A 19,159-nucleotide genomic window follows, 5' to 3' on the forward strand; every position below is an offset into this window, starting at 1 on the left:
CTTATTCTCTTCAAGAGCTGAAATCTCAGTTGACATAGCCTCGCGCCAATGACCAATTTAACAGCCTCATGATAGAAAGTAGTTTCAGTTTGAGATGTAATTGAAAGGCCAAAATGCTTGTAAGTAGGAGATAAATGATCATATGAAAGATAAGAAGACAAGGAAGGAATAAGGAGTACCTGTTTTGCTGACTATTGTATCTGACTGTTGTGCTGCAAAAGAAGATAGAGAGGGTATAGAAGAGGCCAACTGACAATGATAATTCTCCAGATACTTAGGTTTATGTTTGGGCCTAGTAGATTTTCTAATGGGAACAGAATCTGATTGAGAAGGCTGAGGTATAGAAACTGCTGGAACAGGAAGAGAATTGGAAGATTGAGATGGGGATGAATGTGGAAAAACAGATTGAAAAGGAGAGGAAAGCTGTTCTGGTGAAAAAGTGGGAGAAAGAGTAAAAACAGGGGAATCTGAAGTGATATCAGAAATGGGAATAGGTAGAGGAACAGGAAAATCTAATGATGAAGAAATAGGTTTAAGAAAAGAACCATCAGCAGAGGTATGAGTAAGATTTATAGCAAAAGGAAATACATGCTCATGAAAAACAACATCTCTAGAAAGAACAATGGATTGTGTATGTAGATTGTAAAATTTATATCCTTTTGTACCAAAATGATAACCAATGAAAACACAAAGGATAGCTCTAGAATCAAACTTGGTCCGATGCCTAGATAGAGTAGAAATGTGTGCTAGACATCCAAAAATCCGAAGATGAGAATAGGAAGGAGAAAGTTTATAAAGCATTTCATGTGGTGTTTTATTGGACAGCAAAGGAGTAGGAATTCTATTTATGATGTGAGTAGCAGTTAGAATGCTGTCACCCCAAAAAGAAATAGGAACTGGAGATTTTAAACTTTAAAGCTCTAGCTACATTAAGCAAATGTTGGTGTTTCCTCTCCACAACAGCATTTTTTTGTGGAGTTTCAACACAAGAAAGTTGATGAATTGTACCATGAGTGGAAAAGAAGGTTTCCATTTTGAATTCAGAACTATTATCAGTTCGGATGCATTTAATTTTGATATTAAACTGAGTATGAACAAGGCTAAAAAAAGATTGAATGAGTGAACATGTTTGAGTTTTGTGTTTCATCAAATGCACCTAGGTAAAGCAAGTATAATCATCCACAATTGTGAGGAAAAAAATTTGAGCCATTTATTGAGGTATTGGCCATTAGCCCCCAGATATCACAATGGACCAACTCAAAAGGCATACAAGTTGCACCACTATGTACATGAAAAGGAAGACGATGCCGCCTAGCTAAAGGACATATTGAACATATGTCTTTGGAATTACAAGGAATTTCAGGAACATTATTATGAAGGAAATGCATTCGGGAAGCAAATGGGTGGCCTAATCTTTTTTTTTTTTTTTTTTTGATAAGTAATTGCAATTTATTAAAAAGCGCAAAGGGGCGCAACCCTTATACACGAGAAGTATATAAGAGAACCCCTAAAAAGGACGAACAGAGAATAAATTTAAAAAGTCTACATAAGTAAAAACACTCAAACTATGATGGGGCGCTATCCAAAAATATAATGTATTGAGCAACCGCTTCCGTAGCTCCGCCATAGATGCCTCTACACCTTCAAACAATCGAGCATTCCGCTCCCTCCAAATACACCACAGCAAGCATAGAGGAGCTAACCGCCACGCCTCTTTAGCATGACTACACCCTATCGGGGTGGCCTAATCTATAGTGCCATACATCCGAAAATGAAGACTTTATTGAATTAAAGCAAATAGAGAAAGTTCTGATAACTGGTGGAGGTGAAGATGATATGGAGAAAACCTTCAGTTGCTGCAGGAGATAGAACAAGCCGCCTTCTTCCTTACCCATCCAATTGTCCTCCAAGGGCACAAAGTCTGGATAAAACATAAACCAGCAAGGAAAATTAGATAGGCTTTTAAGAATTTGATGATTTTTCTAGCAGCAATTAGATTGAAAGAAAAAGAAGGCACACAAAGGACCTCAATCAGTGTAAGATTTTCTGATGTAACAACAGTGCCTATGTGTGTTATAGGAACAACCAAACCATTAGGTAATTTGACAGAAGTTGATACAACAGCAGTGATTTTAGTGAAAAGGGATGGGCAATTAATCATATGATCAGTTGCCCCTGTATCAACAATCCAGGAAGTGTGTTTTGAATGGGAAACAGGAGGCTTTACTAGATAAGTAGCGGAAAAAACAGAGTAGTTGAAATCAAGATTATAATGACTAGAAGTGTAACTTGACACTTGGGAGGAAGTGGAAGTTGGGGTAGAGGAAGATGCATAGATACTACCTACCATGCTTGGAGAAGGCTAAGGAGCAATGGACTGTTGTTGGAGAAGAGACAGAAGCTGCTGGCATTGATCCAACGTGATAGTCAACTGAGGCACAACCTGATGAGAATCATTCTGTTGAGAAGAATTGATGTCCATTTCCTGGACATGATTTGCAGAATGTGCAAATGGAGAATTCCAGAGATTCTTGGTAAATTTGAATCTCGGTGGAAAACCATGCAGGCGGTAACAATTTTCAGCAGTGTGACCTGGTACTCCACAGTGAGTACAAACGGGCTTCTCTTTGTGGTAAGGCTGTTTTGTGAACTGAGAAATAGGTGCAGTAGATTTTGTCATAAGAGTAGCCTCGGCCGGCACACAACACTGACGTTGAAGGATGCATAGACATGCTAGATGAAGGGCTCCCACCTAGAAATAGCCCAGACCAAGAGGCTTTATCAACAACCTTGAAGGAGAGCTAGAAAAAATCTAGAATCTTTCGTAGCTTGAGAGAGAGCCTCAACCAACCCCTACCACCTTTTCTTTTTGGAACGACCACGTAACCCCTCTGGCCACCACCGCTGTATTATGCAACAACAAAAAATCGTCCTTGAAAATTCGGGTAGCACTATGATATAAGCTTTAGAACCCACCATGGAGCATTTGAAGAATTCCTTCGAGCCCTCTACTAAAAGCAGGTCTTCCATTGTGGCCAGCAACCATTTCACAACCTTGAGAAACAGAGCGCACAATACCCCTACTTCTTTCGTAAACACAAGCAATTGATACCCCTTTCTTACAAATAAACTCGAAAGATTTAGCTTCCACATAAAATCTACTCAAATACCCCATTGTGAAAAGCAGAAGGAAAACTTTGTTCATGACATTGCCGGGAAACGAACCAACTAAAAAATGCCGGGATGTGCCTACATGTGCTGATGGGAAAGGGAGATAGAGAGATTCATGGGAGAGAAGCACCCAATGAAATACTTGCAAGAGCTCCGTGGATACATGACACCTTAAGTGCTTATGGTTTTATTTTAATTGAACTTAATAATTGCATGCATAATAACATTCATCTTAATGTAGCTTGTCCCCACAATACATCAATAGTATTTATCTTCTGATGCCCACTAAAGTATAGTTTTCTTTTTTTTATTATGTGTGGTTTATCCAAGATCAAGCTATTTCCCAGTTACATTACTTGACTAAAATTCTCTTGCAAAGTCTTTCTTATTGATCAAAATGGTTTCTTGCATGCCAGATTATTGTTTGTTACAATATCGCTATTTTCTTCATTTTATTAATGAAGCTCGCTACACAATAGATAACCTGTGCTTGTTTGTCCTTGGCAATTTTTCACTCTTTAGCTAATACCTAATGCGTTGAATGAAAAGGTTTTGTTACACAAACTAATTAGAAAATAGGTCTTCATTTATTTATTTTTGCATGGAGCATAATTTTTTGGGGCTGTGAGGCCTGATCAATGTCCTTGGACTCATGGAGAAAAGCAGAATATAAATCGACTTTCAAGGATATATTTTACGTACACAACAGATGTTGTTGTATCGTGGTTAAAGTTCTACATGTATGCATATACATGATTTTGGTGTGTAGAAATGCTCTAATCAATTCTTATGTTATACTCTGCATAAGAAAGTACAAGTATTGTTATAAAAAAGAAGAAGTACAAGTATTATGTTGTGAATGCTCAATTTAGCAAGGACATCATTGTGTTTTTTTTAGTCTTCTACGTAAATTCCTCGTCCTCAACTTATGTGCATACTGTTGCTTGATGTAACCATTAGGCTTGTAAATTGAATCTTGGTTTGGAAATTCTTTATGTGAGGCCTTACCAGCCTTTTTGGTAAACGTCCTGAAGCTTATTCTTCCACTAGTAAAGCTCGTTACTCCTGTATTAATGCTAGGAATCCCCTAAATTTCTGCATGATACTCTAGATAATAGATATATTATATGCTTAATTTTTTCTTTGGCTGAGTAAGGAAAAAAAGTAGGTGGGAGTGGTGGCATCCCCTACTTGTGGCCCCAGGAAGGGGTAATGCTTTGAAGGGCCCCTGCCCCTGCCCCTGCCCCCGCCCCCGCCCCCCCCCCCCCCCACCCCCCCCACCCCCCCCCCCCCCCCCCCAACCCAACACACATACACACACACACACACACACACACCACCACCACCACCACCATATTTGCAGCTTCAGGAAGGTAATTTTACTGACGCCATAGAGTTAGGTACTGCCCCACCAAAACATGAGTGTTGGGGGATTTACACCCAAGCATTGTTTGAGGGGAGTGTGCGCAACTTTTTTTTTGGATGAATGGGAGTGAGCACATTTATAGCTCATCCACTTGCTGCGGTGGTCTTACACACAAAACACGCGTTTATGAAGTTTTAAGTTTTATTTACCGCTATTAAGAAAACTTTAAACATAGTCTTTCATATCTTTCTGTTCTTTCATGTTGGGGTTCTCTTGTATATTCCTTGTGTACTAGGGTTGCGCCTATTTACGCTTTATTAATGAATTGATATTACTTATTAAAAAAAAAAAAAATCTGGTGTTATGCATTCTGAAAATACATGAATTATGTTGGCATTATTTTCCATGATATGTTGTGGTGGCTTATACGTACTTTGGACTTCTAACTTGTATTACTTGATTTTGATATTCATTCTCCTGGATTTTCTGCAACTTCTACAATTTGGTCTTTTTTTTTTTTTGTGAGATTAAGTAAAAAATTAATTTTTATATAAATAAGAAGAAGCCTCATTGATTCGATTGGCTTGGCCTTTGACCCGAAAATACTGTAGAAATGGATTTATTTATTTGTTTTCTTGTAGACAGGATGTGTACAAAAAGCTCTCCTAAAGAGTTACAATCGAAAATAAGGGGAATTAATAGAATCTACTAATGAAATCATAGAAGTGGTTCCAAGAACTCAAGAGGCCACTCGAACGCGGATCTCAAGAGACTGATTTCAACTGAACAAAAATCTTGATAAGACTGTATATTGCCATCTACTTGTCTTACTCTCTTTTTCTGTATTAAAATCTTATTAAGTATAAAATAAAAGTTGTGTTTTGTTGGTTGTATGCTGTTCTTTTCCATCGAATATTGTATTGGAAAAATCATTGCTGGATTCCTCTGGATGTTAAATTAACTGGTATCCCCCTTTTCTTGTGGCATGTACAGAAAATAGACGAAAAAGCTATAAATGAGGTTTTCCAGAAGGTGCTTGGTAATTATATGAAATGGTGCAAGTACTTGCGGAAACGCTTTGTTTGGAACAGGTCACTTATTAAACCCGATGTTGTTTTGAAATAATTGGTTGCTTTATGCTCTGCTTATCCCTCCTTTATATTTTCCACAGCTTAGAAGCAATTAATAGGGACAGGAAGCTTTTTCTGATTTCATTGTACTTTCTTATCTGGGGCGAAGCCGCAAATGTCCGTTTCCTTCCTGAATGCATTTGCTATATATTCCACCATGTAAGCCTCGATTAATAATCTATAAATTCTTTTGGCCTTTTGATTTGCTATTATCCTCGTTCTGTTTTAATCTAAGGACAATCTATCTCTTGATCAATGAAATTTCTTCTTGTGTTGTACTTTATGTGTTATGAAAGTCACGGTGCTGTAACCAACATTCCTTTATAATTGATGTTTTTACCATACTAAATGACCAATTAGTTTAATAGATAATTTATATGTGACTTTGAAAATCACAAATGGAAACAAGTCACTGTTGATGATGATGTGGGTGACCCTAGATTGACTCTGATAATTATAAGGTTATCACCAGATAAATGCACAAAAGTTGTGAGAGTATATTGCTCTACTTTGGCTAAATTCAGAGACATTTTGCAAGAAATTTTAAGATAGTAGTTTTGTGGTTTAACTATCGTAATGAACAATATTATAATCAATAGCATTTCTGTAGATGGCAAAAGAGTTGGATGCAATATTGGATCATGGAGAAGCTAATCATGCTGCCAGCTGTAAAACTGAAAGTGGTTCTGTGTCCTTTCTTGAGAAAATCATTTGCCCTATATATGAGGCGATGAAATCGGTAAGTGGATCTTGCTACAATTCACATAATTTTAATGTATCTTATGTTATCCTGTTTGCTGAAAGTAAAAATCATTTGAATATTTTATCCACTATTAGAATATTGATTAACTAATTAAATTCACTGTTTCATGTTAGTGTAAGTTTTTGGGATAAGTGTTTAATATGGTATCAGAGTAGTGGTTTTAAGTTCAAACCCTAATTCCATATTTTATTTTCATTTTAGTTAAATATTCTATGTGGTAGGTCTCACTTATTGAGAATGAGTATTAAAATATTAATTAAATGATTAAATTCATATTTTTTTGTCAGCTTAAGCTTTTGGAAGAAGTGTAAATTTAACATCCACCAAGATTATATATGTGAAGGAAGCTTTTTCTTTTTTAATGTTTGTGGAGTGGATCTTGCTGCCTGCCTTAAGGAAGTCAGTTGGGCTTGTAGTAATTTGGTTTTAATTTTGCATTTTCATATGTACAGTTAACATTAAGAAACAGTATCTTATTGCACTTTTTATTGAAATCTTGCAATTGAAATAAGTAAGCATAACTATTCTCAGCTAATTTTTATCATTTTCATTCTTGCAACAAATTATAGGCTAGTTGTTCTGTCTGGTTTTGTGATCGGGTTATTGGTCTATGGGTGGGCAAATCAGCAGGATTGAACCTCCTGGATTTACCTATGGTGAAGGGTGATGGATGGATACGAGGTATTCGAGGTATCTTTGCCTCCTAATTCAACTACAAGAGTTGAGAATTCTGTGGTAAATTGATCGTGTCTTTATTATGAATCAAGACCTCTATATATAGAGATTACAAAGCAGAATAGAAGTTGTGGAATTACATCAAATCCCTTATTCCTAGGAATTCTTTTTGTAAAGGAATTCCCTTATTTATTGTTAGAATAATATATTAGGGTTTGAGGGTATTGTGGTCATTGTAATATTCTCCAAAGCCTATATAATAATGTGTGAGGTAGGCTACGTAAGACAATATAACGTGCCTCCTCTTTCTTTTCACATAACCCTAACAACATGGTATCAGAGCCAAAGATCCTGAGTTCGAACCTTGACTCCGTCATTTTCCTCCCGTTTCAATTAAATATTCCACGTGTTGGGCCTCATTTATCAAAAAGGAAGTCTAAGCCCACATGTGAGGGGGAGTGTTAAAGTATTAATTAAGTGATTAAATTTACCTATTCCGATCAGCTTAAGCTTTTAGGACAAGTGGTGATTGTCTTCATGCCCGTGTCTGGCAAGCGGCGGCGACGCAATCACGGTTATTAGTGGCGTGATCTCGCCGTCATGGTTTGCTTCGTTGCTTTGCTCTGTTGATTTGCTCCGTTGGTTGTTGTCGGTGTTGGTTGCGGTGGCCGGAGTTGTGCTTAGTGGTGGCGTCGGTGCAGTCTGTGGAGGTTGACGTCGTCTGCGGTTGCCGGAGCCATGTTTAGTGGTGGTGTGGCTCTCCTGGTGGTTGTTCAGTGAGTGGGTTCAGTGGAGATTGGACTGACGTGGTCACCGGCCGTCTCGATTGTCGCTGCAGAGGATTTGCGTCGGGCCGGTCACTCAAACCCGCACGGGTCAGCCCAGTCCATTCGGTTCAGTTCCGCCCGCTTCGTGTTCCGGGTCAACCCGACCCGCTTTTAACTCGACCCGGATCCAGTTCCAGACCCAGTTCAGACATTCCAGATCCGGTTCATCCAGTTCCAGACCCGATTCAGACATTCCAGATCTGGTTAAGCCAGTTCCCGACCCGGTTCAGCCCATTTTAGACCGGTTCGGCTTGGTTCAGGCACCTTTTTTTTTTGGCTGAGTTCGGCTCATTTCAGCCTCGGTCCTGGTTTATTTGTGCCCCTTTTTTGTCCATTTTACACACTTTATTGCTTGTGTTGTGTTTTTGGGCTTTCTTCTTCTTGTTGGTACACTTTGGGGTAGTTTCGACTCAGCATGACTACTACTACTACTACTAAATCAGATATACCCACTTCGGCTTCTATGGGTAATATACCACTGACATCCGTGAAATTAAATGGCAAAAATTATGTCTATTGGGCACGTTCTGTTGAGGTATTCTTGCACGGGAAGGGTATGTATACTCATTTGCAATCAGGCAAACCGACTGATTCTACTTCCACCAGCCTTTGGGATCAAGAAGACAATTAGATTATCTCTCTTATGTTGAATAGTGTTGGACCTCACATTGGATCCTCGTGTATTTATCTTCCTACTGCCAAGGATATTTGGGATCATCTTAGTCATATGTATTCTGGTACTGGCAATATTACTCGCATTTATGAAGTCTGCAAACAATACTTTGGACTCGAGCAAGGTGCTCAGCCTGTGGACGAGTATTATAATCAGGTTTTGGCCATCTGTAAGGAGCGGGACATGTATCAACCACTCTCAACTGATCTACAGAAAATGGGCAAGCAGCGTCAAGATGTGGATGTGGTTCGGTTTCTTCTCGGTTTGAAACCTGAGTATGAGTCAGTTCATGCACAAATCTTGGGTAGTTCAGATCTCTCATCTCTTCCTGAGGTTTTTTGTCGTATTCAGCGTGCTACTTTATCTGATCATGGCCCTGTGTTGAATTCTGACCGTGAGGGTGATCGCGCTGCTTTTATTGCTGCCTGTGGTGGTTCTGGTAGTTCCCGTGGTGGACGTGTCAGTAGAGGTGGTCGTGGTTTTCGCGGTGGACGTGATTCTCGTGGTAGTGGTCGTACGGGCGGTCGTGGGTCTCGCAAATGCACTCATTGTGGCCGAAACAATCATTCTGTGGATTATTGTTGGGATCTACTTGGCACACCATCTGGGTTTGCCAATGAGGTGTCTTCTCAAGCAGATTCTCTAGCCACTTCTGGACCCCCTGCTCCGTCCAGCCTCAATTTGGAGTGTGATGTCATCTCCATTCCGAAAGATAAGTATGCTCAGTTCTTGGCCCATAAGCAAGCTTCTTCCTCTTCCACTGCTACTCTTGCTCAGTCAGGTACTGCATCTCACTGTCTTTTATCCTCCACTAGCAACCCATGGGTTATCGATTCTGGCGCAAATGAACACGACTGGTTCGTCCATACCCTATTCTAGTGGAAATCAGTGTTCCTTATTCCTAGGAAATACTTTCCTTACAAGATGATTTCTTTCCTACCGAAAAGTCCTGTTGGAAGAGCACCGACTTTCCCATTCTTAGTGTTCTCTGCCTCGGCCGCCACTTATGTCCTCTCCCTGAACCCTAGCGAGGTCTTTAGCTATGCGTTCGTTTGCTTCCTGCCCACGCTTCCTACGTCGCACATAGGTCCGTAACACTCCCTCGGTTTTCAAATTGCCCTTGTCCACAAGGGCAAAGGAAGGAAAACGAAGCTCAAAGTCGGAGAGAGGCTCCCATGTAGCATCTGCAGGTGAAAGGCCCTGCCAATGCACCAGTACTTCAGGGACACCTTGGCGACGACGGTGGTTGATGATAGCTTGGGGAAAGAGCTGGCTGTCCTCGTGGAGAGCGGGAAGATGGTCTTGAACTGGTACCCCTTTCCCAACCCATTTCTTCAAAACTGAAACATGGAAAACATCATGGATCTTAGCGTTAGGAGGAAGAGCCAGCTGGTATGCTACGAAGCCAATCCGTTTGACAATCCGGTAAGGACCATAGAACTTAGGAGAAAGTTTCAGATTGCTCCGCTTGTGGATAGATTGCTACCTATACCCCTGGAGCCGTAAGTACACCCATTCTCCTTCCCAAAAAATGTGCTCAACCTGCGACTGATCATACACTTGTTTCATGCGATTATGAGCTTCTAGCAGCTGTCGACGAACCTCCAATAAGACCTGATCGCGGCTGAGCAATGCCTCTTCCACAGCAGCCGAACGAGTAGTTCCGGGAATGAATGGTAAAAGAGGGGGAGGAGGTCGCCCATAGACAATTTCGAAGGGAGTTCGCTTAGTAGCAGAGTGAAAACTCGTATTCTAACAATACTCGACCCATGGCAACCACTTAGCCCATTGGCGGGGAGAAGAGCTAGTAAAGCATCACAAGTACATCTCAATAGTGCGATTCAAAACCTCCGTCTGCCCATCCGTTTGCGGGTGATAAGCGGAACTAAAGTAAACTTCGTCTCGTGCAAGCGGAAAAGCTCCTGCCAAAAGAGTCCAGTAAACACGGGGTCTCGATCACAGACGATGGAAGTGGGAATACTGTGCAAACGAAAAATAACATCAAAGAAGGTTTGAGCCACTTGTGGTGCCGTGTAGGGATGCTTGAGATGGGTAAAGTGGCCATACTTGGAAAGACGATCGACAACCACGAAAATAGTAGTACGCTTGTAAGATTTTGGAAGGCCGTCAATGAAGTCCATAGAGATAGCCGTCCAAGCCTGTTCGGGGATGGGTAGGGGCTACAGCAGACCGGCGGGCTTGGTGGCTTCAGCTTTGTGACGCTGACAAATGTCACAATTTCTGATGAAGGTGCGGAGCTGCCGCTGCATGTGAGGCCAGTAAAAAATAGACCGAATCCGTTGTAAACCCTTGTGGTATCCTTCATGCGTGCTGTTGTGGAATTCTGCGATTATGGCTGCTGCTGTGGGGGATTCAGCCTTGAGATAGATTTGGTTTTTGAAGTAGATAAGCCCTGCCTGCATGCGCCACGGTCCCACCTCTTCATTCTGTTGAATGCGTGCCTCTTCATTTTGTTGAATGTGTGCTGCCAAGGCCTGGAGGTCCGGATCATGCTGAACTTCCTGCTGGATAGGTTCGATCCAGTGGGGAATCGGTGCAGAGAGGGCCACGAGAGTTCCTTCCTCCTGACGAGAGAGAGCATCCGCAACACGATTATCGTGCCTCTGTTTGTATTCAATCGTGAAGTCATACCCCATGAGCTTGACGAGCCACTTTTGTTGAGCCTCGGTGGTGATAGTTTGATCCCACTAATATTTGAGGCTACGGTGGTCGGTCCAAAACACAAACCGGTGGCCCAAGAGGTAGGGACGCCACCGTTGATTGGCAGCAACGAGTGCAAGCATTTCATTCTCATAGGTGGAGAGAGAGAGAGATTACGACCATAGAGGGCCTGGCTGAAGTACGCAATGGGGCGGTGATCCTGCATCAAAACAGCCCCTATATCGTTGCCCGAGGCATCGCACTCGATGACGAATGTTTTGGAAAAATTGGGTAAGGCCAACACTGGCGCCTTTGTCATAGCTTCTTTAAGACGATCAAATGAGTTGCTGGCTTCCTCATTCCACCCAAAAACATCCTTTTTCAAGAGTTGAGTGAGAGGTCGGGCAATAGTACCAAAATGCTGGATAAACTTCCGGTTGTAGCCGGTAAGACCAAGGAAGCCCCGAAGTGCCTTGAGGTTGGAAGGTCTCGGCCAGGCCAGCATGGCTTGAATTTTGGAAGGATCCATGGCGACTCCATTCTGCTGAATGAAATGGCCTGGGTAGTTCACCCGCTGTTGGCCAAAACTACACTTGTCCATTCTAACAAACAAGTGATTAGTTCTCAAAATGTCAAAGACACACGTTAAGTGATATAGATGGTCCTCCCAAGACTTACTACAAATAAGTATGTCATAAAAAAAAAGGAGAATGAACTTACGTAAATAACCTCGAAAGATGTCGTTCATCAAGGACTGAAAAGAGGATGGAGCATTAGTGAGACCAAAATGCATAACCAAAAATTCGAAGTGCCCGTGATGCGTCTGAAAGGCTGTCTTTTCTACATCCTGCTCTTGCATCCGGATTTGATGGTACCCGGAACGGAGGTCTAGTTTTGAAAAGTATTGCGCACTATGCAATTCATCCAACAGTTCATCAATGACCAGAATTGGATATTTATCCTTGATAGTGATCCGATTGAGGGCGCGATAGTCCACACATAACCTTCATGAACCGTCATGCTTCTTGACCAATAAGACCGGAGAGGAGTATGGACTAGTACTGGCTCGGACGACCTCATTGTTAAGTAAATCCAGCACTATTTTTTCTATCTCATTCTTTTGATAATAGGGGTACCCGTAGGGCCTCGCGTTTACTGGGGAAGAGCCTTGAATCAGGGGAATCTTGTGATCATGAGACCGCATAGGAGGCAGACCCTGCGGCTCGTCAAAAATATCTTGGAACTCTTCTAGGAGGCGCTGAAGGTCCGGGCTGTCTACACCTGGGCAGCACTGCTCGACCCCCAACTGCACTGCAAAAAACTAGAGGAGGACTCCTTCACCATTGCGTCTCAATTCCTTTTGCATCTCTGAACCTTCCAGTATTCTATTCCTAGGTGCCTCCAAGCCAACCAGCGTGACTTTCTTCCCTTGCCACCGGAAACTCATGCGGAGTGAGGAAAAATCCCACAAAATGGGTCCTTACATCTTCAACCATTGTGCCCCTAAGATTGAGTCGTACCCCCGCAAATCAACAAGAAAAAATTCCAGCGTAAATAAGGTACCTCCCAACCAAACCGGTACTGCAGAACACCCCTTTGCTGGAAAGCCTTTCCCTGTTAGCCACCAAAACTTCGAAGGCCGTCTGTTTGTCTGGTTCCAGGCCCATCCGCTCTGCCAATTCAGTGTTCAAAAAATTGTGCATGCTACCTGTGTCCGCTACTAGAATTACCCGGGTCTTTCGGATGGTTCCAGCGATGCGCATCGTCTGCGGATTTTGCACACCTGAAATTGCATGGAGGGATATTTTTGGAATCTCGTGCTCGCCGTCCTCCCAAGTTTCCCGTGCCCCTTTCTCGCTCGGGAGTTCATTGTTTTCCTCATAAATTCCTTCGATTAGAAACAGCTTCTTACACTTGTGCCTCGAGGAGAACTTGTCGTCACAATTAAAACAGAGACCTTTGTCCCTCTGTTCCTTCAATTCGGCCGGACTCAACTTTTTGATCACCGGGGATCGGTTCAGCATAAGGCTTGCGGATGGTAAGGGCGGTGTATTCGCCTGGCCCATGGTCCTCCGGGTGTTGTAGGAATACGAGGGCCGTCGTTGAGCCATCAACCTTGCCTCATACAACCGTGCCAGTCCCATTGCAACCGTGAGAGTGGGGGGCTGAGAGGCTTGAACTTCCGGTCTTATGCTCTCCTTTAGCCCACTTATGAAACTGCTAACCTGCTGTGTGAACAAGAGACGTCCAACCCTGCTCAGCAAATGCTCGTATTCCCGCACCGTCCCCGTTTGACGCAATTTGGTGAGATCACCAAAAAAATCGCCAAATTGGGTCGCCCCATGCCGCACATGCAATCCGTTCTTCAGGGTTTCCTACGAAACTTGCTCCTCACTTTCCTTAAATAGTTTATACCACAGTTGTGCCTGTCCTTCCAAGTGATAGGCTGCCAACCCCACCTTGTCCTCCTCGGCAGTCCCCTGAAACTCAAAGAACTGTTTTGCCCGGCACACCCAACTTGTTGGGTCTTTTGAGCCGTCAAACTTTGGAAAATTTAACTTGGCCACCTTAGGAAAAGAGTTGCTGGATTCGGTCCGATTGAATCCTCCAGTTCAGACCCTTAAGGAACTTGCCGCGTTGCTCTGTTCTTCCTCCTGATGATTCGGATTTTTAGAGAGAAAAGCGCTCAGCATCTCCTCTAAGCGCTTCTGGCCCTTGGCTAACTTCTCCATATCCTTCTGAATTCGTTCGTCTCCTGCTCTTAGTTCCTTTTCCACGTGCTCTAGTCGTTGCTCCATTGCTCCGGAACTTGGCTCTGATACCAAGTTGTCGTGTATCTGGTTTTGTGATCGGGTTATTGGTCTATGGGTGGGCAAATCAGCAGGATTGAACCTCCTGGATTTACCTATGGTGAAGGTGATGGATGGATACAAGGTATTCGAGGTACCTCTGCCTCCTAATTCAACTACAAGAGTTGAGAATTCTGTGGTAAATTGATCGTGTCTTTATTATGAATCAAGACCTCTATATATAGAGATTACAAAGAAGAATAGAAGTTGTGGAATTACATCAAATCCCTTATTCCTAGGAATTCTTTCTATAAAGGAATTCCCTTATTTATCAATACCCTATTCTAGTGGAAATCAGTGTTCCTTATTCCTAAGAAATACTTTCCTTACAAGATGATTTCTTTCCTACTGAAAAGTCCTGCTAGAAGAGCACCGACTTTCCCATTCTTAGTCTTCTCTGTCTCAGCCGCCACTTATATCCTCTCCCTGAACCCTAGCAAGGTCTTTAGCTATGTGTTCGTTTGCTTCCTGCCCATGCTTCCTACGTCGCACATAGGTCCGTAACACTAGTGAAGTAGGAAATGGTTTCATATACCTTAAATGGGTGGCATTTAGGGAGAAGAGCTTGGGCCTGTATGTTTAAGCTTAGGCCTAAGTCTCTTTCTAAATCTAAACCCAAACCCTCTCCAAGTTTGGGTTCTGTGGCAAACCCCACACCCATTCTGGGTAAGGGCGTGAGTTGTCGTTTTTCGGTTTTTGCGGTTCTTGGTCTCAATTTGGGTTTGGATGTGGCTTCGGCTTCGTGCCCTCCCATTCCATGTTTTAACCCACCAAAGAAGTTGATGGAGGTGATCCGGGCTGCGGAGATTGTGTCTGACGGTGGTTGGCGTGATGGGTTGTCTTTGGCAGATGAATGTTTTGATGACTAGCTTGTTAGGTCTCTTCCGGGGAGGTCTGCTTTCGTTCAGCTCGTTTCGTTGGAGTAGGTCTTGTGTTCGGAGATTGCGACTGTAGATGTTGGGTTGGCTGGTAGTGGTCCAGGTTGCCTAGTGATAGCTGGCTGCTCCTTGCCCATTCCAGGGCCGGTTACGGTGAGTTTTGCTGTCGCCGATAAGATTTCGACGGTATATTTGCCAGATTCGTTGGATGGTAAGGTTAGCTAACAGATTCTTTTGCTTTTTGTTCCACTGGCTTGACCTTGCGTTCTGGCGAAGTGTCTTCTTTGGCATGGATTTCTCAACCTTCAGCCCCCGCCAGTAGTTTTGGTCTTGGTCAAGGAAGGTTCAGGTTTGGCTCCTCCTTCCCTTGAGAAGATTGTTGCAGTTCTTGGTTCTTCGGGTGGGTCTACTAGTGTGACTAGTGTGCCTGATTTTGGTGTAGAACAATCTGTTGGGTCTATGGGAGTGGTGCTGAAGGGAGCTGGTGGGGCTTCAACTTCGAGTTTTGTGGCTGAAGTGTTTACGGTTAGACTTCCGACCCCTAAACCCGTGAGGTGTTATAATCGCAAGATGAGGGATAACAGATTTTTGAATATGAAGGAGAGCTTGATTGCTGAGTCATTGTCGAATTTCAATGCCCCGTCTGTAGTGATGGAGAAGGTGCCAGGTTTGGGTTAGCCTCAAAATTGGCCGTTTGGTTTTGATCCGCATTTGGAGTTGGTGATAGACTCAATAGGGGACACCACTTGAAAAGTTAAGGTAAAAGGGAGCTTCTGAATTTAGAATGCTCCATTAACTATTTTTTTTTTTTTTTTTTGATAGATAAGAGATCAATTTTATAGAAAAAGCATAAGGTGCCCCTTGGTACATTGGAAGTATACATGAAAAACAACTATCTAGAAATAGAAAAGCGAGTGAGAAAGTCAGAAAAAGAAATATACAAAGGATTGACATAAGCCGAAGTCCAACAATACAAAGAATGATAGAACCAAAAAAAGGATCTCTTCCAAGGATCTTTCCAAGTCTTCAAAACTCCTATAATTTCTTTCCCACCATAAGCACCAAAAGATACGAATAGGTGCCATTTTCCAAACAGCAGCACTCCTTGATCTACCAGATAACTACCAACATGCAAGCAAGTCAATAACCCGTCTAGGCATAACCCAAGACATCCCGAAACGGCTAAAGAGAGAATTTCATAAAACAGAAGCCATGTCGCAGTGGAGAAGAAGATGATCCATAGTTTCCTCGGTCTTCTTACACATGCAGCATCGATTGATCACGATAACATGCCGTTTCCTAAGGTTGTTCTAGGTGAGTATTTTACCGAGCCCCGCTGTCCACCAAACACTTTTCTAGGGAAAGCGACTGCTACCAGCACTAGTTAATGGAGCTTGAGTACTCCATTAACTATGATGCAAAGGGAGCATCATCTAGGTGCGAAATGGGCAAGGCTCATGCTTGTTAGCGTTTAAGGGTTTTGGGCTTTGATGTCTTGTGGGTGTCGGGTTGGTGGGTGTTTTTGGGTTGTGGGTGCTCTTGATTTTTTTGGGTTTTGGGCTTGTGTGAAAGCCCTAGTGTATATGTCCCGTGTACTTAGGGGAGTTGTGATGACCTTTTTTTTTTTTTTTTTTTCTTTTTCTTTCTTTCTTTTTTATTTATTTTTTATACAACACACAAAATGGATCATCATAGTGGCATGGCTATTTGTCATGAAACCAACACATGGTACATATCCCAACTATGTACCTGATATTTAGAGTATACTTCTATGCAGCAGAATAGACATCTATGCAGCGGAAATCACATCTATAAAACTTCAATTGTTAATTATGCAAAAGAGCCATTACAATGTCTATCTGTTTGAGGCTTTAAACACAACATTAATTACATACTCAGAAGAATGGTTAAACAAATGTATGTGTCATAATCGACATGAGCCATATACAAAAGACTACAAATGAATGGACAACCCATGGTCCTACAATTACAACCATCGCGGCGAGTTTTAGTCTTAATAGCCCAAATACAAGGCAACTGGGTAATTATCTATATCCGCGGTACCTGCAGCGAAAGCATCAGCATCCATACGATCGTGGTGTTAGCCACGTCCGTATATGTGGAGGAGTGAGTTCACCACTTCATCAGCATAATACTAAGTTTTCACATAGAACCGACATTTCATTTTATCATTCGGTTACAATAACAGCTACCATTTACATTTATGAAAATCGGTCCCTTGAAAACATAACATAGCTGATAACGTAATCACCGATATTTCAGAAATACGTGACCTTCATACTACGTAGCTGTGAATTTATATACGCATTCCAATTTACTGCTTTGAAGTACATATATACATGCCTCATCTACACATTGTCTTTTACATACATAATAAGTGACTCAGCTATATATGTATACAAGCTTTCCAACCGTTGGGAAATACTAGCATATAAGTACGTCTAAGTAGAAAACATGTGGCATCATGCCTAGCTATACAAGATACGAACATTTTCAAACCTTTGGGAAATACAAGTATCTATGTGCATCTAAACATATCACAACCCAATTATACTAAGATACGGGCATTTCCAAACTTTTGGTAAATACGAGTATCTAAGCGCAATTAGGCTTAATGCCTTCAAAACCTCTTATGTAGTCTAGCCGTACACATATACATATGTGCTGTTCCATTTAACTTCATAGGCATATAGATATGTCTAGCATGAAAACTCATTAATGCATTCTAGCTGTAACTGTATACATATATTCTATTCCATTCAACCTCATGCGCATACCGATACATCTAACCATGAAAACAACTTAAATCATCACATAAAAACATCATACATGCTCATCTACGTCATTCTTGTCACTTTGGTTTGATGCCAAAGGGGACGCAGACCTAGTGGTCTTTAACAACATAGTGCTAAAGGGGACGCAGGCCCTGTGGTCTTTCACAATACAGTGCCAATAGGGACGCAGGTCCAGTGGTCTTTCACAATATAGTGCCAAATGGAACGCAGGCGTAATGGTTTTTCACAACACAGTGTCAATGGGAACGCATGCCCAGTGGTCTTTCTCAACATAGTGCCAAAGGGAACGCAGGCCCATTGGTTTTTCACGACACAGTGCCAAAGGGAACGCAGGCTCAGTGGTCTTTCACATACTTACGCTATCATGCTCAAATCATCTTACATTCACTTTCATATTCAGGCTTTCAACACTTATCTTTCTCATAAAACATAAACATTTCAACGGGTCATTTTCTCAAAACAAATCACATAAATCACATTTCATTCTCATCATAATTTAAAACTCATCAAAACATTCATCATTTCATACTTTCATACTCATAACTTTCAATCACATAAACATCATGAAAGCGTACTTCAATTAATACTTTTACACTCGTCATTTGAAACACATAAAACTTCATCAAAACACACTTCAAATCATGCTTTCATATTCATCAAATCACTTAAACATCATCATCATATGTCAACATAATGGAAAGCATTAAAAACACTCAAACACTTGTAATCAACATATTGTCGGTTCGAATCAAAACAAGCATATCATTTGCATTTCTATAAGATACGTAAAACGTAGTATCTTTTTCTCAGTGAGTAGAATACTCGCTTTGGCTGTGCGGATATTGAGCTCAACTATGGATTCCTAGGTGACAACTTCCAATGTACCACTGTAATCATCACATTGCACAACATTTTTGTATTTTTAACTCTAAACTTCTCAAAAGCTCTTGAATTGTTCAAGAGCTTAACCCATGGAATTTCTAGGGTTCTATTCAACAACTCAATCACAAATAGCACTAATTCATAAAATAATTTTACGGTTAGGCACTTAAAAGTACACTTTAAACAATAACCCAAAAGTTTGAGTTTTGAAAAACTTACCAAAATTCATTCAAATGCAACCTGTAGCTTGGGAATCATTTAGGAAGCTCCAAAATGTGTAAAACCTAAAGAATATTAGAAGATCAAGGTCAATCTCTCAAGAATTAACCCAAAATCTAGAGAGATTGAAGATTTCAAAATTACCTCAAATCAATTGGTGGAAATGTAGATCGGGCCTTGTAGATCACGTTTCCGAAGTTAGATTTGAGTTTAGGGGCTTAGATCTTTGAGAAATATGAGTTTTGTATT

General features: G+C 41.6%; 1 protein-coding gene across 1 annotated transcript in view; it reads left to right on the top strand.

Annotated features, from left to right (window-relative positions):
* LOC133875337 (callose synthase 10) overlaps positions 1-19,159 on the top strand; it is a 90,641-nt gene that overhangs the window by 31,554 nt on the left and 39,928 nt on the right. Inside the window, exons 8-10 of the mRNA XM_062313441.1 lie at positions 5,531-5,628; positions 5,709-5,826; positions 6,278-6,406. Coding sequence (XP_062169425.1) covers positions 5,531-5,628; positions 5,709-5,826; positions 6,278-6,406 — 345 coding nt within the window. The remainder of the gene's footprint in view (positions 1-5,530; positions 5,629-5,708; positions 5,827-6,277; positions 6,407-19,159) is intronic.

This window comes from Alnus glutinosa, chromosome 8, assembly GCF_958979055.1.
Source record: "Alnus glutinosa chromosome 8, dhAlnGlut1.1, whole genome shotgun sequence".
NCBI classification, from domain to species: domain Eukaryota; kingdom Viridiplantae; phylum Streptophyta; class Magnoliopsida; order Fagales; family Betulaceae; genus Alnus; species Alnus glutinosa.